Here is a 23,859-nt window from a genome sequence, read left to right on the forward strand (position 1 = left end):
TTGATTCTATGTCAGACTGAACCATTTTTAATTTTTTTTTATAAGGCAGTTTGTATTTTTTGTCCGGACACAAATGCAATATTTTTAAGATACTGACGACATAGTGTCTTGAATTAGCCTGTCATTTCACAAGCTGTTTAGAGTACTTATTTTATGACTTATGTATGTGGTGATTGATGCCCTCTGGTGGCTGACGTACCATACTGAAAGCAAATAATTCCCTAATTCTCAAATCTTGGTTGCAACTGCTATTGTAACGAAGATTGTGGGACAAATATTGCCTTAAGTGTTCATAGCTTTTGTCTACTGGCTTCATTAGCAGCAGTCTGTGTGCATCTGAGGACAGAATTTCGCTCTGATATAACTTCCAAAATGCAATGCTAGGGACAGTCGTATAAATTGCACTCCGATCGGTTCACATTTAGTAGAAATTCACATATTTCCTTGATGAAAATAGATGGGCTCCATGGCTGAGCTCACTTGTCTCTAGTCTCACTGTTACACAAATAGCACAAGCTGTATCCAACGTTCTGAACCAGCTAAAGGAGTCTGTATTCCTCCGATTAGCATTAACAAGCAGTCTGAGCAGGCCTCAATTAGAGAACCCCCAACAGTAATGGCAGCATAGGGAAAGAGGAATCAAGGAAAATAGGTAACAGAAAGCAGAAAGGTAGCTGGAGATGGTAAGCTAAATTCTGCCTTTGGATACATACACAGTCACTGAGAGCCAATTGTACACCTCCCCAGGCAATGATTTTGGCACAATGGCTTAGATTGTGATAATAGAAAACCTTATATTTTGTGGAAGGCCCATTATAAAACTGGCCTCCATTGCCCTCCTCTTTTGAGGTCAGCCCTTTCCTGCCTTTTCAGAATTGACAGCCAGATAGTCAAGTATTAAATCTGTCACGGTAACCCAGTTGCTGGGGGTGCAAGCAATAGTCACTATCTTTCTTCAGAAACCTGGGGCACCTTCACAATACCCCCCACTTTCTCCAATCCAGATTTGGAAGACAGCTGAAACCCTGGGTCCCCTGTTCAATGGCCTTTCTTGCTACAGACATTTTTCTTTTAAAGTGAATGGGAGTATTGTTAGCTTTCAGGATATATCCCTACAATACAATGGTCGAATATTATTTTCAAATATACAACAGGAGCCATAGACACACTAATGCCAAAATGGCTTTCTAGGCTCCACACTGGAGCGGATGCGAACATAGGCACCGTTGGGGGGTGGGAGGTTGGCACTAGTACAGTCATTTAGATTTTAAAATCAAGATTCCTACATCTTGACAACATGAGCTCTCACTGTAACTGACTCTAGATCTGTGGAAATACAGAAAGCTACTACCTCTACCAAAAAATGGATTGCTCAGAATGTAATGGCTGAATTAGGACTTAGCACAAAGACTAGGGGAAAGAGCAGAAGAGAATTTTTATTTTTGTTAATTATCTGACAGTTCCTGTTGCCAAGATACCCTTTCCAGTAGAAGGGGTATTAGTGGCCTATAAACTAGGATCTCTAATCAGCAGCAATAGTTTAACCTGTACCATTTATTTCAGCGCAGTGCTAATTTTGGAGCCTAATTAGTGCCATTTAATAATGATAATTCTCTCAAATAACAGTTTTCATTTTCAAAACACTTTACTCACATTAAGGACTCCTTCCAACATCCTTATAAAATAGGCAAGTAAAAATCCAAATGTCTCCCTAAATATTGGGCAGTTGTGCTGCCAGTATGAACTGGCTACACACCCTTTTTAACACAACTGTGTGTGGCCAGTCCTCACCGGTAGCGCAAACTTTTATTTTAAAAAGTGCTTTCAGTGATACTCTGGCTAGTACGAACAGGGCCAGAGAAGTGAAATCTCTCACCAAAGGCTACCTCACTAACCAGTGGCAAAGCTGGGGTAAAGCACTCAGGAGGCTGGTGTTTGAAGTCCTTATTTCAGACCACTAAACTGTGTTGCCCACTAACACGTCAGTTCTAATATTATTAAGCAATTGGCAATCTAGTAACTAGACTCTCAGTGTGACTTTTAAGAATGATTTAGAAAAAGAGAGAATATATATATTTTATCTAACTAAACTGGAAGAAAATGATATTTCCTCTTCCCCTTGATTGTTCAGAGTTTTCTTTCATTTCTAATTTCTTCTCCTTTGTACTCTTTAATCCAAAGAATAAGCACTTCCCTCCTTTCAGCAACTGCTGGTACAAGCAGATGAAAAACTTTGCCTGGCAAGGGCATTCACAGTGCAGGATATAGTCCATCCTTGAAACTCAGATACCTCAGAGTACATAGTTTCCTCCATATTTGCACTATGGAAGGCTGAGTCCAGAGCTAAGTTAAGGTCTCCCATGTTGCAGCCTGACATACAGTAAAAACAATAAGACAAAGTAAAATGTTCAAAAGACCCAAAAGTGACTTGGGAGCCTAAGACCCATTGACTTTCAATAGATTTAGGTTCCTAATGCCAGAAGCCATATTTTTAAAGGTATTTAGGCACTAACGTCAAAAGTATCTAAGCACCAAACTCCCATTGACCTCAATAGGTGTTAGGCACCAAAGTGCTTTTGAAAATCCCTTTGGGTGCTTAAATACCTTTAAATATTGGGCTCCAAGTGTCTTTTGAAAATAGAACTTAGGCTCTCAAATCACTTAGGCCCTTTTAAAATTTTTACCCCAATCCATTGCTTTGCAGAGCTGATTATTTTTTATCTACATGCATCAAGTTTATTTGAATTTTAAAGATACAATAAGACCACAGCAACATATAACCTCTGCAGGGCCCTGCTAACTAGTGATATAATATCTATGATGAAATATGACTGCAAACTATTGCAAATAAATAAGTACTAAGTTTACACAGCCAAGTGTTTAAGTTTATGCACTTGGAGCTTTGCTAAGCAAAAATCATGGCAGAATGTGAGAAACCCACTTATCTCATTGAAAACACAGCTGCTTGTTTGTAAATCTAGATCTCCAAGATACAAGAGCAAACATTACAAATCCTAGCAGTTTTCTTGGTATTGAAGTTAACCAAGTACACTGATATTATCCAGCTGATATTAAGGGATTTAAAAAGAAAAAAAAAAAAAAAAGAAGCTATCTTCCTCCTTCATTCTTTTGCATTAGTCAGTGCCTTCAGATGAAACAGGGAAACACAGGAATTCAAAAAAGAAATCACGAATTCGTAATAGAAATTAAGTGCTGACTCAACCTGCAATAGGCAGACTTGACCCAGAAGGCAAAAGCTTAACTTAGTCCCACTTATGCTGAGTATCTCTTCTCTTTACACTAAGTGTAAATGTAAGTGTACCTCTGACAACAGAGAGCCATAAAGCTTTATATAGAGCATTCAGAAGGTGTTATTTTAGGAGTTATTTCACCTGCCTAACTCTAAAGGATGGGTGCTAACATTTCACTTTTTTCCATATATATATCTGCTCCTGAAGATGGAACCTAAACGTCTGAAAAAGAATCTCCTCAAAATCCTGAAGAGTTTGAAAGCAGAGGACAGAGTCCTGGTTGTGGGGACTACCAAACGTCCCTTTGATGCTGACCTCCGACCTTTCTGCAAAGTTTACAAAAAAATCATTTTGATTCCCAGGCCAGACTATGCTTCAAGATTTGGCAAGTATATTAAATCATCATGGCAGAACGAGATCAGCTGTTTATATGAAAACATGCTAAAAAAAGAACATGCCACAGGAGGGATCCCTTTATCTGGCTTTTGTCAAAACACAATTTAACCTGAACTCACACACTGTGTGCACCTAGGCACCTGAAATTTTCAGTTAATGTTATGGTATAAGACAAGTTAAAACAAAATCAGTCTCATAAAATGAAGAAAAAAGTTTTATTCTCCTGTGGCTGTACTTCACGTTATGTATTTAGGGTTGAGATACATTGAATCTGGACTTGGACTATTATTTCTGGCTCTATAAATGACCAGAACCCATCTGGGTGCTCATTTTGATTTTTAACCCAACTTTTTACAGAAAGTAGAGTCTGAACAGCTATTATTTCTAACTGGGTTCCACATTTTAAAGAACATAATTTAGGTTTTATTCATAAACTGTTTCATTTTTGGAATATTGTGTTTTATCACTATCAAAAATCCTTTGTTAGGTTTATAGATCAAGTTTAAGATTCCAAGGCAAACTTGGCAGATGCCAGAAAAGTCACAATTAAGATTTAAGCCCTCCAGTCATCTCAAACTTCTCTGCACCCCAGCTCTTCCCGTTGCCACACAGACACCCAAAACAAAGTATTATCTTTAACAGTTAATTTCCTGGAGTTTTGGTTCCTTGAAATCTTAAAGTTGCTTGTTATTTACCTATTCATTGCCATACATTGTGGCTATCAATTCTGTGGGCACTCACACAGTTTAAAACCACAAACCAGAATCAAACTGACATTTTTAAGACATTTTAAAAGACTTGCCCAACTCCACAGCAATCTGCTCCCCATCATTCACTCCTGAGTCCCACTAGCTATTGGTAAGATCATCTCTCTTCCTTTGATATCTTGGCACAGCTGTGAGCAGCTGAGCCACGTAAGTCGATAGGTGCCTGATCGAACTGGGAACGGACTGGTAGCAGAGCATTCTCAATTATGTGTTTTCATCTTTTGAAATCACTTCCCCATGGTTCAGAAGAGCCCAGACTTAGTGACTTTCAAAACTGCGAAGGCTATTTAAGTTAATTTAGGTCAATTTGGGTTGAATTACAGACCCCAGGGAACTTAATAGGCCAATCAGTTCCCCTTCGCATTCCTGAAAAAGTCTGGAATGAGGTGCTGTGGTGAACTAGAGGTCTAAAATTAAGGATCTTTCATCAAACTCCTCACTGAGGATATCCTGCCACCAATCCCCTCCTATCTGAGCCAGGGGCTGTTAGCATAAGCACCTCAGCTGCTCACAATTGCTAAAACAACAGACTTTCTTCATACTATTTTATCACTTGTGGTTGAAGTCCCAGGCAGAATTAAAACAGAATTAAAACAAACCACTTAAGTCCCAGCTGTACCACAATTAGTCATTTTGGGGCACTTATTTACAACATGATTGTGCCCCAAGCAAAGTACACAGGATTGCATCATACATTCACCATATTACCAACTCATACTACAGCTCTGGGAAGTCCAGCATTGTACCATCATTCAGGAGCTTGCTCACTGCAGTTTGCTGCAAGAAACAGCAAATTTTTAACTGTGTTAAGGGCTACTCTGTTGCAACTCTGTCCCACATGCCATCATTTCCATAGTACAGATAGAACACTAGCCTCTAGACAGAACCAGACTGTACAACAACAGTAGGACATGCATGCTGCAGCCCTGACAAGTTAATAACAGATAAGGCTCTTCTTAAATTAGGGGAGTGAGACGTGACTAGGATGTGGAGAAGGGAAATGGAAGAAAGTGAGTTTGAATAGTTCAGATCAGCCGCTGGGGGCTTAACCGCCATTTTATGGGTTTTACTCATCATTAATTTAGAATCCAAAGGAGAGTTACAACCAAAAGGGATTAAATCCTTAATCTGAGCATGCAAAGAAAAGTCACCACTGTCTAAATTTTAAGGTGCATAAAATTTGGGCCTTAATTATTTGACACTGCCCCTTTAAAATCATCACACACATTTTCACCAAACAGTAAGTTTATTCTTGAGATCAGACTGACAAACTGTAGAAAATCTTGCAACATGCTAGAGCACTTTCTTGGTGCCAAGCACCCTTAACTCCCCATTAACTCCTTCACATGAGGAACTCAGCACCTATCATGGCCAGTCCCCCAGTTTGAGACTCAAATCGAATTTTTATAGCTGATTTCTAACAGCCTTAAAACACCAGACATTGATAATTACAGCTGCCCACATTGCACACGTAGCCTGTAACCCTTCTACTTTTCTACAGCACAAGATCTTTCATTTATACCCAGTATGGGTACAGCAAACACACAATGGCAGTCATTGCATCTGGAGATCTGATATTAGTCATGATGTGCATCAGTTTCTCTTCTTATCCACGATCCTCGACTGCAGTGGAAGCTAACTGCACAACACAGGGAAACACAAAATAAATGTTCACCGCTGCATGTATCAATTTCCCTATTATGAATCAGTGATTCAGCCAATAGTTATTGAGACTAGGTATAAATCAAGTTGAAGAACACTGTTTTCTAGAATGAAAAACGAAGTCAGTGGTTATGAGTAAAAGTCCATAATATCTACATTACAGTAGAAGGAAAGGTGAAGCAGTTTTTCTCTTACACAAAGACTATTACTAGATGCTGCAACAGTCTCATAATTGTAACTCTCCCCATGCATATTATTATGCCATATACTGTGTCTTCAGACACAGATCACTCACGTGGCACAAACTGCACTGCCATGCTACACTACTACAATTTCAATCCTCTATATGCAATTTGTCTAAGTCACTATTTTCACTTGTTTTACTTTTCAGACAAAGAAAATACTTTTAAAAAGACTTTCTAGGGAGACATGTTTAAGAATCTGTGGAATCTGTGGTAGTATAAAGATTGTAATCAGCATGACTTTGGGATCTATGTGTTCCCATACAAAGGGTGAAGGATGTTAGTCTTATTTATTAAGATTTTTTTGTGGCACCCACAAAGCACTAGGCACTTTCTAAAAATGTGGTCCTTGTCCTCCAGAGTTTGCAAGCTAAAAGACAAAGGCATGAGATTAATGCACCGTAGTATTTGCAGACATAGCCCTACACCTGCAAAGACATACACCTATCATTTTAAACGTGTGCCCAAGTCTTTGGAGGATCAGGGTCTTAGACACCTAAAACATAGTAGTGAGCCCTTGTACCTCTCATTGACTGTGGTGGAAGCTGCCTGCTCAGCACCTATTAAAATCATGCCATGGATGTAAGTGCCTAACTTTAGGCACCCTGGTTTAAAAATCTGGCCAAATTACGTGTATGCATATATACAGACACACATGGATATATACAGAGTAGATTAAAATATGCTTAGTTTAATTGTGTATTTCCCCCATATGTACAGGGTGCAAATGTAAATATCTATATATATATAAAATCAAATCTTTTTGGTTTGCTGATTGTACTGGTGTCCTATATTTTCATTTTCCTTCTCAGAAAGAACTTTAGGTTCAAATGAATTAGCCAAGTCACTCAGATTGCTTTTCCGTCTCCTTAATACATGTTTTCGGGTTTCTCTTCCCTCTTCTGTTGGTGATAAACAGTCTTATGGAAACACATCATCCTGCAGAATGGAGGGGCTGTCACCAAATCTTTGAACATAAGTTGCCTAGCAAAGGTTTCCGATGGTTTCACCCAGGGACACATCGTTTGTGCAGTGCAAACTGTCCTCAGTGAACGACGCCTCAGGCAGATGACTAGCAAGCCGCTGACAGCTGCTGAGTTCCTGAGTTCCCTGGCCAGGCAGGACCCAGTGTACAAAGAGGAAGAAGAAACCTATCAGGTGAAATTAACATCTATGTAAACAATGTACTTTCACTCTCCCTTTCAGTGTTCTCAGGCATCTCCCACATGTGTGTCCTCTAACTACAACCAAAACATGACCTGCTACAGACTAGCTGTAGTAAGCTGCATCTTTTAGAAGGCATCTGCACCTGAATGGGATTGGTGCCGAGTGTCTCACTGGGTTAGGTCTATTGTGTCTACTAATTGCTCATGCTGTCCCCTCCACTGTACAAGAGGCTCAGTCCTACCATGTATTGAGCAAAGGTGAAGTCAATGGATGTTGAGAGTACCTTGCACCGTTCCAGACTGCGCCCTTACACTGCAGCCAATAGCAGCGTGTAAGTGCCCCTCTCTGCCTCTCACTTATCCTATGTACACACAATAAAATACTATGTAGGCTGGAAGGGGAAACTTTTAACAGCTATCAGTGCTGCACTCTGGTTTTCTTTCTTTACTTCTCCAGCAACGAGCAGTATGGAATTTCCAGCAACTTCAACACATAAAAATGACTCTAACTACACTGATCACCAATCACCTGAGTCTAAACCAAGCCACTGATTGGCTGGATTGCTCTCATGAGACATTTACATCTCTCTCTCTAACTTCTAATCTCATTTTGGTGCACACACTCCCCGAGTCAGTTGAACAGTCTCCAATTTCTGTTCAGAAACATTTGACTCTATGAATATGGTCAGTACTTGAATACTTGAATTTGGCATTTTAGTCTTTTTGCTCACCCTTACTATCTGTCCAGTATCTTGCCTCGAGGTGTGATCAGTGTTGTACCATAGCAGGAAACATTCATTCCCAACTCCAAGTAGCAATCCACTTATGCCCTGAAATGTGAGGCCTGGTATTTGTTGTTACTTTTTAATTGAGCTAGTGAAACAGCAAATGTTATTCCTATAAACATAACTGCACAGCCCAAAGTATGCTGACAGCAATCAAATAATTTTGAATCTAGCTCAAATATTTCCCTCAATATCCCGTGGCAATGATTTCTTTGCATTAAATATATCCTTCTTTAAAATGTATTTCCTTTTACCTGTTTTAAATCTGTTTCCTTTATATGTCACGTACTGTAGCCCCTGTTCTTGTGTCATGGCACTGGGGAAATGATTGCCAAAATGGCCTTCACTGTAACATTCAGAGATCACTCTTAGCTTTCTTTTTCACATTAATTAATTCAAGTCTTTTAATCTCTCCTCACATGGAAGTGACTATACCCTGAGCCTCTAATCATTTTCATTGCTCTTTGCTGGACCTTTTGTATTGCTTTGTCCTTTTTGAAGTGATGTGACTAAAACTTAAACCAGTATTCAAAGTGAGGATTAGTACACTGATGAATCTTTGATTTCTATTCCCTCCGAACATGAATCTCCCCATTTGACATGTGGTTATATTCTGCCACTGTTCCCAAAATGAATATAAATAATGGAAAATGGCGATAATAGGATTTCTTAAATTCAGTTATATACACCCATTTAAAAAGTGACCTACTTACTGCACCTATTTGATACAAAATAGTTAAATAGAAACAAACAGATCGCCTTATTGGATCAACCAATGGTCCAGCATCCTCTCCCTGACAGTAGTCAGTACAAGATACTTCAGAGAAAGGTGCAAGAAAATTATAGATCAGCATGCCCCCAGGGAAAGTTTTTTCTTAACTCAACGAAGTCATTTGTTGACTTATGCCCTGAAATTTCAGGGTTCAAATCTCTTATAAACAGAAACCTGTGTATCTTATTATTCATTAGAGAAAATCTAATCTGGTTTTGATTCTTGCTAAGAGGTTGGCTTCAGTAATATCTTGGAGCAGTTCCACTCATTGCAGAATCTGTGAAGAAACTATTATGGGGACATGCCAGTAAACAGGTTAATTATTTAATTAAACTGAATATACAAAAGTAAGGAAAAGGAAACAATAGATGACACCAACAAAAGTTGGTGTTGGTCCTGCTTTGAGCAGGGGGTTGGACTAGATGACCTCCTGAGGTCCCTTCCAACCCTAATCTTCTACGATTCTATGACATTGTAAATCATTAACCCCACGCTGCCACATAAGGCAAACCCTTTGCTGGCAATACGGAGAGGGGGTTGGAGTAGGTCTCAATATTCCCTCACATTTACCACGTGCTGCCACATTGTTTAGTTAGTCCTTAATATTGTGTTCCTAAGAGTTCCATCACCAAGCAGAATTTCTTCAGAGAAGTCCAACAGCCCTATGGTTTCAAGGTGCAACGCCTCAAAAGTTTGTACCTAGCTCACAATGCATGTGCACCATCACTAGCCCCTTCCCCTCCTCATCCCCGACCCAAGTACAGTACAGCCTAATTATTCAAACCCACCTAAGTTTGGGTGAGATTTTGTATAATACAGAGTTAGAAGAGGGGGTAAGATAGAGAGGTTTGAAGAGTAGGTATTCAGCTAAATCAGAAGAGTTAGATTGCGGGTCACATTATTATAGCTGTTCCGCAACTGGTTGGCCATTTTGCTACTAATGCATTTTGTTTACCTGTTTAAAGCATTTAATCCACAAGACACTACAAGCCCCAACAGAGTCAACATCATTGTGAATGGAGATAGTGTAGGTGTAAGTGTGGATGGAGCGGAGCAGAGAGAGATGGGAGCTGGCCTAAGTAGGGTTCTGAGGTGAGAGGCAGAAGTCAAGACACCAGGGTACCGGTCCTTAGGCGTCTGAGAGGGAAAAAGCCAAATTCATTCCTGGCATAACAAAAGAGATGAACATAGTGAATAGGTTTTTCATCATGCACACCAATATCTAGTCACATCTTGAGCTGCAGAACGGACCATGACATTGTTACTACAGACGCACACACTTCAAGCTTGGGGAAAGGTTATTTCCTGTGCACACCTGATTTCAAATATTACCAGTTCAGCCCTTTTAAATTATTTTTATTTATCCCAGAGAGGCCTTGTTGCCATTACAGTCCCAGAACTTTGCAAGTTTGCAAAGCAACCAAAACAAAACCATTTACGAGACACAAAACTATGAACAAGCACATGAAACCAATAAACAGCTTTTTAAAAATTATGATTTGTTTAACTTTCCCCTTGAAATGAAAAACAACTGAACAGATTTTAAGAACTACCAAAAAATATGCTCTTTATACTGCCAAGTTTCCAATCAGAGGTAATTTTGACAAGAGTTACATACCCTTGGAAATAGGGCTGATCATAGAAGTTCTAACACTCCCATAACTATAGCAACACAAGTGGCACAGCTAAGTGTTCATGTTAATGAGGGACTCTGAAAGCAGAGGATTGCTACACTTCTTGTTATAATGGTGTTCTCAAGAGTTCTAAGGATCTTGTTTCAGCTTGTCCACGAGCCAGTCAGGATTGTAAGGTTTTTGTTACGAACACTCCATCATACATGCAAAAGTTACTTAAATGTTCTTTCATGCTTTTTTTCCTCCCCTCTAACCACTTATTTGATTCTCCAGGTCTGGTATGCCAAGACACCTCTGGGGAAAGCACGAGCCAGAGCACTGATTGAAGGTGAGGAAATGGGAAAAGGAAAAGGAAAGGATAAAGGGAAAAAGAAGGGAGGAAAGAAAGGGAAAAAGAAGAAAAAGTAATTTATTTCCTTGAGGAGATCTCATCTGGGAATACATCACAGGAAGCTTATTGATCCATTTCTCTGAAGAGGGATGAGGACATTAGAGACAACATACACAAAAATCTGTGGCCAGCTCTGAAGGAAGAATATATTTCTAAGTGTGTTCCATGAAAAAAAAAAAAGTTGCAAATAAGATGAGACACCAGTGTGACATTTCACTCCAACAAGATTAAGAGCTAATGACCACTGACTTTCTCAAGCATCATTTATTCTAAAGAGTTTTTTTTTAATTACTTATGAAGATATTATACTGTCCAGTTTTTAGGCAAAACTCCTTACTGATTTCAATGAGGAATTTTGCTTAAAAACTGATGTCGTGTTAAGAGCCTTTAATTATTTATTTTTATTTTATTAACTTAGATGCTTTATAAAACTAACTGCTTTCCATACCTGTATGTCTAGTGTATCATAATTTTCAATAAAACAGTTATAAAGGTCCTTTTTAATTTTTCTCTGACCGTGGGCTGTTACCAAGCACTTAATGTAGTCTACCATAGGCTGACCAACATTAGTTACAGAAGCATGTCCATATTCACATGAGGACCAGCACCGCACTTTATCTTTCTACAAATGTCACCATGCACAAACATTCACAGATACAAATGTTAGCAGAAAACATATAAAAAGAATCATACACAGAGGACATTCACTTGGGTGGCATTTATTTCAAAGAGTGTTTTTGAATACTGTTTTGTGATATTTGACAAGCTCGAGGCACAGTTCTGCAATATTCAGGTTGCTAACACTGTAAGAGGATTTTTTAAAGAAAAAAAAGACTGGAACTTTAAGAAACCATGGAAATACTTCCATTAGTCCTAGATTTTAGGCTAAATTTGGCCTGACCTGTACTAAGTTTTTCAAAAATATGCACACTTTTATAGTATGGGCCCGCATCTTGCAAAGACTCACATTATACGCCTGAGCAGTTCCATTGACTTCAATGTAACAGATCCATTGACTTCAGTGGGACTTCTCATATGTATGACATCGTGCATGCACGTAAGTCTTTGCAGGATCGGGGTCATGGTTTGTGTATGTATAAGCTTGTAGCAACAGAACCTGAAGCTTCAAAAGCTTCAGGGAGACCCCAGAGGCTTCTGACAGACAGCTTTCTAATTGTTGGCTCCCTTGGGCATTTGCTATTGTTGTTCTTCTTGTTTAACCAATAGAATGCAGCAAGTCGAAGAATGAAAGCATTTATTCATGAGTAACTTGTTTAAGGAATTGATAGGAAAAAAATCCTTAAATGAATCATGCACTGAATATCACTTGATCAACAGAGTAGTCAAATAATGACACCATTTATTAACAAAGTAGTTTACCCAAGGAAATTTACCTGAGTTATTCATAACTGGACCAGCTCTAAAGCCTTTGGAGGTGATTGCGAGCTGGAGCCACTACTGGGTACAGTATCATCAGTATGCCAGTGATACCTCAACAAGTCTTTTACCCAGCATCTAACAAAGACTGGAACCTGTACGATAGCTTACCATCTCACAGTCCTGGTGCTTGTTGGTAGGAATAAACACTGAGGAAATGAAAAAATGTTCCACTGCACCTCAGTAGAGGGAATATGACTGCTTGTTATCAAGTTAGCTCACAAGCCTGGAGGTCTAATAGGACTCACATGTGCCCCTAAACTTACAATCTTATAAACCAGATAATACCTGCTTTCATCTCTCACTAGCCAAGTGATTGCAGCTTCGGTGTGGGCTTCATAATGTGTATTCTATCATGGCTATTTAGGTTTATATACAATGCTCATCTTCACCATGGTGTCATAGTTCCTATACATACCTTTGTTTTCGCAAAGCGAGAACACTGTAACACATGCTACACGGGATTACTCTAGAAGGCCAGCCAGCACCTTCATCTCATGAAGACTGCATCATCTCACTTTTAGATAAGGCAGCCCAATGAGACCATAGTACACCTGTGTTCCATGCCCTCCTCTGGCTATCAATTCACTGCTGTTGTCGTTCTGGTGCGACAGGGTCACTGGGAATTAGGAAGGGTCCTCAGAGGAAAAAAAGAGACCATTTTTTTAAACAAACTGCCTGTATTCTTCTGTTTGGTTTGTTTGGATCCCAAAGCTAAAGTCCTGAGAGAAAAGTGGGTCAGGGCTTCCCTTTCTCCCCAGTTTTCCACATCAGAGCACAGTGGTTCCAGGAAAAAAGACCCAAAAATAAACCCTGAGAAGTTTGTTCTTACCAAGAAAATGGTCAAAGTATGCTGCCAAAAAGGTGTGTCCTATTGAAAGGCCTAGGGAAAGACAAGCCTGCTTGCCAAGCTCCTCTTAACAAAGCATACTAGGAAGGGGAAGAGTCTGAGGCCCTATAACAGACTCTCTTACATCACAGTTAGTTCTAGAAAGGGTGTTGATACTGAAGGTGATACTAGCTTGGAAGAGAAACCTGGGCAAGAAAACATACATAAATCTAAAAAGCTTATGTGAGAGATTAACTGTCTATAGGAGGACCTTGGGAACCATATCCCTGAGCACAGTGGGAAGAACTAGTTGATTCTGGTTTAATAAACCCTCTCTTTTCTGCCACTACTACCAGGGGGAAAGGGCATGTTGACTCACTACTGCAGCTGGTGATACCTCAGAAATAGGCCTCTTTGGGCCCTAACCACTACAGGCCCTGAACAATTCCCATCATTCATATATTCTTATCCTCCTCGCCCCTGTGAGGAAGTAATCCCCCAGTTTTACCAATGGGCACTAAGACATAGGGAAGATTGCCGACCCACCCAAGGCCCCACAAGAATTTTGCGGCTGAGCTGGAAATGGAACCCATGTTTTCTGAGGCCCAGTTCACCACCCTATGCACTGACCCATCCGTCCTACAACAGTACTTGCATTCCATGGAAATGAAACAATTCCCAACAGAAATCCATCTGAGCCTGACAATTTTTAGAGCAAAAAGCAAGATCTTTCTCTGTGCAGGCTTCTTTTTTCCCACCCCATCTGTAGCAGCTGGAATCCCATTGGTAATTAGTCCCCTGGCTGTTAGAGTCTTGACATGTAGTGAACAATGAAATTCTATGAATATGAACAGTGTCCTGTATTTAATTACTTGCACAGAACAGCTACAGAATTTGGTGTAATTTTTTACAGACACTCGGCGGCAGCTTGTTGGTAGCTTTACAAATTCAGGCATCCTGATCTTAACATATTCCAAATAAAAAAATCTCCAACTATCCTTCTCAAACAGTTCCAGGCTCTGAAAATAATATTGCTAATTTTTGTATTAACCTTTTGTAGTCTCTAAAGCAGGAAAACAAATTTGGACAAATTCTGCCCTCAGCCCCACTGACTTCTTACACATAATAGTTACGGTCAACTTCAACAGGGTGGCTCGGGTATTACTGATTGCAGAATATGAACTGATAAAAATAAGATTAGGGTGGACATAAGTAAAGCCATTATATAACATTCAAGTAGGTTAAATAGTATTATTCATCTAAAAACTAAAGTAACAATGGTGGAATCCAGGAAGGGACTTCATCATTGCACCATTCAGCATTGCAACACCTAACGTTTAGGCAGCTAAAATATCACAGGAACAACACTGCAATACATAAAACCTGAGTTAGGCATTTAGGCTCCCTGTACAATGAATGGGAAGAGATGGGCACCTAGGAATGGGATCCACAAAAGCCAGCACACTAGGCAGCTCCCTGTCTAAGCTAGCCAGTGGGAGACCCCAATGTGTTAAGCCCTGCCCCTTTCTCAGTGATAGGGGCCTCAGTCCAGGATGCAGGGAGGTGCCTAGCTCTGCTAGCAATCCACAAACAGGAACCCATGATCCTGTCTTAGGTACCTAGTTTCTTGCAGGAATGAATTAGGTGCCTGCCCCACTATACAAAATGGCTGGAGGGTGGTGCGACTGCCAACCTAATCACTTTTAGCCCAGTAGTTTGAGCGCTCACCTGGGAGGTGAGCAAACCAGGTTCAGATCCCCCCTTCCTGGCAGACCGGGGAGAAAGGATTTGAACGGGGGTCTCCCATCTCTCAGGAGCATGCTCTAACCATTGAGCTACAGGACAGTCCGATGTGGGGGTGTCTCTCAGTCTCTCCTGTGGAAGCTGTTCCACTGTGGATAAATAAAGACAGAGGGATTGGGCCAGACACAGAATGACTCTCTTGTCCAGTGGTTAGAGCTCTCTCCTGGGAGGTGCTTACAGGGTTCCGTTGGAGATTTGTTGACCACGGTGGGGAACTTAGGTGCCTAAAAACAGGATTTAGGTGCCTAATTCTGGGTTTAGGCAACCAAGCAGCTCCCTGGATTCCATCCAACGTGACTGGCATAGTGTGTGTCCCCCTTAGCATACTGCTCCATTTCTATCCGCGTACGCAGAGGTACGGAGCTCCTCATGCCCACTCACATGCCTGCACAGCTCTGCATGACAGGAGAGAATCTGGCTTCCAATTTTTTTCCATGTGTTCTTCCATGTTATAGAAGTAATTAAATGTTTCCATTTCTTCTCAATTTATCCTTCAACCGAATATCTCAGTGGTGCTCTACTGGCTCTGCCCTTGTAAGCCATAAAGCTGGATTATACATGGATATTAATAGGACTGGGACTTGGAAACCACAATTGGCATATCTACGTAGCAAGAAAGAACATGATGGGACAGTTTCACTGGCTGGTTAAGCTAGGTTTACAGCTGACTTGCATTGCCAGAATGGCACACAGCCGCCAGGTTGCTTTGGTGTGTGTAAATGTATACCTACACCACCTCCAAAGAGCGTCAGTCTTGTAAAAAAGGTAGGGAGCAATTTTATTGCTATTTAAGTACAAGATGTAATGATGATCCGGGAATGTGTAGCTATTTGAAAATAAAACTGTTGTGTCAAGCAGGGGCAACACTCACTGTAATTTCAGTGTTAATGATTGAACTATGTAATTAAGTGGCCCCAGTTGATGCTCTAGCATTAGGTCCCACTGTGAGGCTAATAATGCTCATGAAAGTATTGCTGCTAAAGGTGTTCTGTGAGTCTTACGTATTTGCAACAATTACAGGGAGGATTACTTCTCAGCTGTATATCAGATATAGTGTAATTAGACTCCAGCCTCTTTTTAAGTCTTCCTGTTACAGCCCTCTGATAGTACAGTTATTTACAATAGCAGTTAGGAGAAATGCTCAGAACACGAAGGGTAACTACTGCTCAGTTAACCTGGGTGACTGGTTCCGAGCACCCAGGTTAGCCTGGCCTAGGTGCGAGTGTTCCAGTAACAAAGCCACACCCGCATTACTGCGCCCTGTTTCTGCACCCAGCTGGGTGTGACTGGGGGCATATCCCATGGTTCTTTGTGCTGAGATGCTTTAGAATTCTTTCCCAGGCAATTTCAGGAGAACTTGTCTGCCCTTTGGGAGAATTGTGAGAAGGCATTGGGGGATTATCAGCACTGGAGTAACACCTGGTTCTAACCTGTGCCAACAGCCAGGACAGGTTGCCCAAGGTTAAAGCACCTCCAAACTGAGGTCAGAGTTTTCTCTGTGTGGATGATGGGGAAGAAGGGTGTCTAAAACTCAGGTAAGAGCCTGGGTGAACTGTGCAGTGAAGACATCCCTACACTATGGCTCCTGCAGAAATGGGTGTTGCTACACAGTGACAGTACTGTGAGGCCAGCAGGGCTTACCCAGAGCAGACCAATAAATACAATGGTCAACGTTTGCAACACACAGGGTCTGATTTAGTGGTCACTAAATTACTGTAGTTAATAATACAATGGGTTTGATTCCCTAAACCATAACTTATTATTGTTTGTATTGCAGTAGCATCTAGGTCCCCACAGTCATGGCCAGGATCCCGGCAGGCCTTGCCTGTAGGAAAAAGCTGTTTATAACACTTGCCACATCTTGCAATACAGCAAATATTTATCATGGACAGCATGGTAGCTGGGCTCCCTACCTCATTCTAACATACCCATGGCACTTCTCTTGACATTTTGCATTTATGGCAAATGGAGCACAGCTTCAAAATAATCCAGAGTTGTGGGAGGGGAAAAGTCCCAGCAGAATGGGTACATTTCTTATAGCATTGCCACTTTGCAACAGTGTAGAGGAAATCAGTGAAGAGTCTTCTGAAGGGGGCACAGTGTAACACAATGTCTTGCTGATTTCTCTATTTTACAACTCCCAACGGCATCCCAGTGCAAACGCGTGGAGCTGTCTGGCTGCCAGAATTGTTCTCTGTGTTGCCAGGAAGCTAATTCAAGAGCACCAGCAAAGCAGAGAAAGGAAGCTGTCATGCTCATTTATATATGTGAGTGATCTACAGAATTATTGGTTAAATTATTTAAGTGTCCCATTATTATTAAATTACTGGGCATTCATTGTAAGAACAGTCATAATACAGTAACTAATTTGGTATTAATGTGAATGTCAGAGTTTCATTGCAGTTATTCTGTAATTCATCATAAGATAATTTACCAATAAATTAATTGGCTTAATTGCTTTCTACAAACCCAGGAGAACTACATATGATATGACTTTTTTCAATGTTCATATTTCCTTCCTATTTCTTCGTTAATCCTTTAGCAGTCAGTCTCATCAGGTGAAAAATGTGATCCGAAATTTTCAGGATACCTCTGTGCATTAAAGTTCCACCATGAGTAGGGAGCAGAACTGGACTGTTCTACCCCAGTGGGCACAAAGGCATCTGCATTGGCCCTTCATATTTTCGCAGTGTTTTAAACATAGCTTTAGAGCTAATGTGCAATTTCAGTGTTTTGAAGTGGAAGAACAGACTTCAATGCGGATATTTCAGGCTAGTAACAGACCTACAAACTTTCACAAGTTCACTGTAGTCTAGTGATTAGAGCAGAGATCCCAGAGTCTGAAGCCCTGAGTTGTGTGCTTGGCAACTGACTAATTGTGTGACTTTGGCACATCATTTAGCTCCAGTTTTCAAAGGAGCCCATAAATTTGGATGCCCAGGTGGAGACTTCTAGATGTTTAAACTGTGCACCAAAAACTAAGCCCCCCAAAACGAATGGACTGTAGGGCCTAGGTATCTGTGCTTCAACTTATCCGTGTGTGAAATAGCTCTACTTCTAACCTATCTCACAGGGATGTTGTGAGGTTTAGCTAGTGTTCGTACAGCATGCTGGAGGTCTTTGGATAAAAGGTCCAGTACAAATTACAAAATATTTTAAGTTTGTTTCTGTTACAATAATGCAATGTGTTTTTCCTTAAGCTGAGGCACTTACAAACTTGATAGATAAGCCTAAAACGACACATGTCATTTACCAGTAGTATTTGGAAAAAGGATGGATAAGAAGCTGAAACTATTTTGCCATTGCACTGAAAGTTTTAGGCAAATAACCTCAATACCAAAAAAACAAATGTCACCTTAAAAAACAAGAAATAGTCTCAGATAACAAATGCATGAACTCATTCTCCAGGCTGGTAAGTTCATGGTTTGCATTTTAGAAATAAAATTCCTACAAAGGATTACAATTAGATAATTGATTAGATTAGATAATTAGATTACAATTAGATAATAGTAAACTAAATCAATTTCTCAGAGCTGGGAAGGCAAAAGCCATGTATTGTTGCACGCTAGTGCTACAAATAAATAGTTTATATTCACTCATTAATTTCCATCCAACATTTATTACTCTAGAACTAAATATAGGGGGGAGTTAAAACATTGAAAAGGTGATTGTGCCTTTGCAGTAGTTTCTAAACCTAAGTCTAACGGAGCCTTTTGGCCCGTTCAGGCCCAGATAAGACCTGTCACCGTTTACAAGAATTTATTGTTTGTAAATATCCTCAGATATGGACAGTACCTAGAGTATTTTTCGACCTATTAAATGTATTAAGGAAAAATGCCAGGTTTCAATTTGCCTCATTTATTCACAAGTTGTACTGCTTTAACTGAACTGGCATTTTGCTGTTGCTCTGAAGTTTTAGACAACTAACTTTGATACCAAAAAAGAGGGTGTCGTTAAAATAGTACAACCTGAGCACTTCCAGCCAGTAAAATCTCTAAGTCACTAATGCTCTAAACCAGATTTGATCAGCAATCTTTATATGAACGGTTACAATCTCATTATCAGTCCCATCAGCCCCCCACCCCTTGTGTGGGCTCAATAATACCCGTATAACTTAACATATGGAACATAATATAACACAGGGAAATCAGCTATACTGGTATAAGCACATTTATACCAGTATAACTACTGGTAAAATAAATCAGACCACTAACCAAAATAGTTATACCGTCACAAGCTGGGTAGACCAGGCCTAAAAAGTTAAACCAAAAAGGGACGTGTAAACTTTTGAGAGTCAAGCATAATATGCGCACCTTCTGCTTGGAAGTGGAGCCACTGTTTTGCAATGATCGTGAGGAGATATGCAAGTACCGCTCTGGTGGATGGACAGTCAATGTGCAAAGACCAGAGGAGGGAGTTACCGGATCCCTGCTGTCAAGTGTCTGGGTATGGCAAATATGTCATCAAAGCACTTTAATTTTCAGCAGCAACAATTGCTCCCAAAAGTTAACATGGGAGTTCTCCATCAACCCTTTCCTAAGCATGGATGTAAGCTCTGATTATGTGTGTCAAGCAATAACTATCATATTTCAAGAAACAGAAATCACTTATGAAAAAGGTAGCTTAGGAAAGGAATAAATAAAAATACTCCACAAACTAAAACCGTTTGGATATGTTGTTCTTGAACTGCCCTCAACAATGTGCCCTCAACACATGTACATGGAGTGGGGTTTTTAAAAGCACTCACTGCTAGTCTAGCTTTGCTCCCAGTGAAGTTAGTAATAAAGATCCCATTGAATTAAATCAGGGAACAGTTAGGCCTATACTGAGTGCTACAGAGAAGTCCACCCCTGATGCCCAGATATGATGGTGCTGGGTGCTTCCTTGAAATAATCTCATGTGAGATGGGGAGGAGGAAATTGAGAATGTACGGAAAAGGGCCAGCGACGCAAATGTTGGGAGGAAAATTAGCTGGGGCTGGCTGTTCATGGACTTTTCAGCTATGCAAACATTATTTGCCCTGTGACAGACCCAGACCAGTGAGGTGCAGGAGTCTGGTCGAAGGCAAATATACTGGCCACTGGAGGAATAGTTTTCTGTTCCCTGAGTGACCAGAGCAGGGGCTGCCCTAGAGCAATCAGGAACCTGCCAGAACCAATTAAGACAGGCAAGCTAATCAAGATACCTGGAGCCAATTAAGAACTTTCTAGATTCAATTATGGCAGGCAGGCTAATCAGGACACCTGGTTTAAAAAGGACATTCCATCAATTAGTAGGGGGCGCGCCAGGAGCAGGAAGTGAGAAGGCGTGCTGCTGGAGGAGTGAAGAGTTCAAGCCTGATCAGGCTTTAGGAGGAAGATCCTGCAGTGAGGATAAAGAAGATGCTGGGGGGAAGGCCATGGGGAAGTAGCCCAGGGAGTTGTAGCTGTCACGCAGCTGATACAGGGAACATTGTGGACAGCTGCTATCCACAGGGCCCTGGGCTGGAACCCAGTGTAGAGGGTGGGCCCGGGTTCCCCCCATCCCCACAACTCCTGATCGGACACAGGAAGAGTTGAACCTGGTCTGTGAGAAACACCAGAAGGGAAGGTCTAAATTGGAAAGGGATCTGGCCTGTCCCCGACCCACTAGGTGGGAAACAGAGACTGCGGGGATTGTTCTCCGTTTCCCCCATGCTGGCCAGTGATGAGGTTAGCTGAGTGGATGGCAGGTTTGAGCCAATAGCAAGAGTGGCCAAACTGAGAGCTGCCGTGAATCTGCAGGCGAGCAAATCCACCAATAAGCGCAGGACCCACCAAGGCAGAGGAGGAACTTTGTCACAGCCCATACACACAGAATCTATTAAACTTTAAAACCACGCATGGGTTCAGGCTTGGTGCGGATGCACAATCCTACTTCTATGTGCTTTAGGCTAGAAGCCTAATTGCTCTTTTGAGCAAAAGCTGCTTTTTGAAGAAAATTCAACAATGCAGCCAAAATAGCCCCGTGAACCAATGTTAGGCTTTAGACACAGCTTGTAGGATTTAATTTGACCTTTGAGTCAAGCACTGAAGAAATCCTTACAACAAGTACAAACGGTGCCTACACCAGATCATATTAGCAAAGCAGGGACACCGAAGTGCCTAAGTTCCAAGCACTGGACTAATCCACGTACAAGACATTTATTTAAAAATGGAGATGGCTAAAAGCACTATGAAGTCATGTTTTTACAATGTAAGCATGTGGTATTATTAGAGACCTGGTTTATGTCAAGCTCTCAGGTTATGTCTTTAGTGCCAAAGTCCTTTAATCAGACAACGTAGCTCCTGTTATAACGAGAGCCAACATTTGCCTTTGATCATTGCAAGTTTCAAATGAAATATTTTTTCTTGGTACTCCTCACTGACCAATTTAGAGATAATGTATCTGTGATTGCAGTTGCTTTCCAGAAAGAGTTGACTCCTTTTGGACGTGGATTTTATAGATAGCACTTAAGTATTCTGGTCATATTGCAGTAAGACTCCAATAGTTTCCTGCTTCCTTGCAAAACTCCCTTCTCTGGAAGTTCAATAAAAATATATTGTATTGTCTCAAGGCAGAAGAAAAAAAGGGCTCAAAAGAAGAAGGGTGGGGCAAGGCATGCAAAAATTCTTGTGTTTTCTACACATTGCTCTGCTCTACACAGAAATTGGATTGTCTGTTCCTAAGGACCATGTAATAGACTGTACAGGATTCTGCAGAAATCACCAATAAGCCAGGCTGTTCTAGCATGTGCATTACTGCCATAGGGTGAAATTCACCCCAAGTGCAAAGTACTCACAAGTCCCTATGCACGGCTTAAGCCTCAATGTGAGACTAAAATGAGATTTAAGTGGTGCAGAGAGCCAGGTGCAGGCTCCCTTAGACTGGATCGTAACTTGGCTCTAACACTTTCATACTCGCTCAGCTTTATGCATGTGAGTAGTCCCTTTCATGTCAGTGATAAATGTCTGCATGTATTTCCAGGGGCAGCACCTCCACCTATATCTTATCTGCGGTCTGAGTCGCTATTTCTCATAAGCCCCTCTCTCACTTCCTCCAATTTTCACTTATTACAGTACTTCCGTCGGGAGCTGGTTAACACTTCCAACGTTGAGCCTGATATTGCAAGCTCTTGGCAGGCTGAGCTCTCACTGAAGACAAGGGAAGAGGAAGTGTTGTTCATTACTTTCTGCGTGACGTTGGAGAAGTCACTGAGGCCCAGATCCAGAGAGACATTTAGCTGCTTAGGGTACATCTACGCAGCAGCCTGGGTAGATAGAATTGCGGTAGCACACTAACAATTGCAGTGTGGGTGTTGGGGCACCAGTGGAGGCTTGGGCTAGCCCCTGGACCCCCTGGGCCTGAGCACGGATGGCTAGCAGGCGCCACCTCATCTACACTGCTATCCTTAGCGTGCCAGCTCGGCTCAAGCAAGTGCAAGTCTGTCTCCCCCGGAGCAGGGAGGCTCGCTCCCAGCTGCAGCAAAGAGATCCCCTTAGTCTCTTTGTGCCCCAGTTCACCGCCTGTAAAATGCAGACAATAGCACTTCCCTGCCTCACAGGAGTGCTGTGAGGAGACATCCATTACAAAAATTCTGCAGTACTTGGCTACTCTGGAAATGGAGGCCATACAGCTGCCTGAGAGTTCCAGGCACCTTGCTTACAGGATCCATCCCTTGGTAAGTGACTTGAAAATGACCATTAGATCACAAATAGCTCCTGAAGGAATGGCTTGCCTCTTCAGGGATTGGGAGAGAGGGGGGAAAGCAAGGTCAGAGAAAGTTCCTTTACCAATAAAGGTACTCTAACAGAGTGCAAGTGTTCATATTGCCTTCTCTTATCCCAACCTGGACTATGGTTTCTAATGAAAGAACGTTGCATTCAATCTCAAATTGATTGTAAAAAGTGACATTTCCAAATCCAGAATCCATTTCTGAGTAACGAGCACCGGGGTATGCAGTCCAGGCCATCGGTGTATCTTCTCAGGAAAGGCTCTCAACGTGGGAGGCTGTCTGGCCTGGAAATTAAGGCACTGGCCTACAACTCAGGACACTACAATTCTATTCCCATCTCTGCCACTGACCAGCTGTCTGACCATAGGCAAGTCCCTTCTCCTCTGACTATTTCCACTCCCACCTCTCTACTGGTTAGAATACAACCTCAGCAGGATACGGACTGCCTCTTGCAGTAGGTACAACGCTTCGCACAAAGGGGCCCAGATCAGAGCTGGGTCCTCTAGGCACGGCCACAGAAAATAAATCGAACACCAACCGTGTGCCCTTACACCACTCTCCAGGCATGCACAAGCCTCCCATTCATGCACAGCTGGTTGTAGCTGATTGTTTAAGTGGCCATTAAAAACAGAACATGTTTCTCCCCAGCAAAAACAAAATCCTATAATACAAAGTGAAACTGACTGTTCTATTAACTCCCATCCTGCATCAGCAAGTTTCTAAAGTGTTGAAATGTTATAATTGACTTTTCTGCTAGTAGCAAAATGTCACTTTTTCTTAATACCTCATAAGTCAGTAATACATTTCAAAAGCCTCTAATGCTACTACCACAACAGGACTTACAAATTAGCACATTTTTAGCTTTTCATTAAACACAATACAAAAGCCGTCTCATATTAGGGTTTCTCTTCCCATTATTGAAAGTACTGGCACTTTGGAACTTCTGGTAGCAAATTATAATGCACTCAGCTAGGGCCTATTGTAAATCGGCA

At 41.3% G+C, this 23,859-nt stretch overlaps 1 protein-coding gene across 1 annotated transcript in view; it reads left to right on the forward strand.

The window, feature by feature from the left end:
- DRC11 (dynein regulatory complex subunit 11) overlaps positions 1 to 11,083 on the forward strand; it is a 147,483-nt gene extending 136,400 nt beyond the window's left edge. The window contains exons 17-19 of the mRNA XM_077829482.1: positions 3,459 to 3,636; positions 7,238 to 7,476; positions 10,949 to 11,083. Of these exons, the coding sequence (XP_077685608.1) occupies positions 3,459 to 3,636; positions 7,238 to 7,476; positions 10,949 to 11,083 (552 nt within the window). The remainder of the gene's footprint in view (positions 1 to 3,458; positions 3,637 to 7,237; positions 7,477 to 10,948) is intronic.
- Positions 11,084 to 23,859: the final 12,776 nt, after the last annotated feature.

The sequence above is a fragment of the Eretmochelys imbricata genome, chromosome 11 (assembly GCF_965152235.1).
Source record: "Eretmochelys imbricata isolate rEreImb1 chromosome 11, rEreImb1.hap1, whole genome shotgun sequence".
Classification (NCBI taxonomy): domain Eukaryota; kingdom Metazoa; phylum Chordata; order Testudines; family Cheloniidae; genus Eretmochelys; species Eretmochelys imbricata.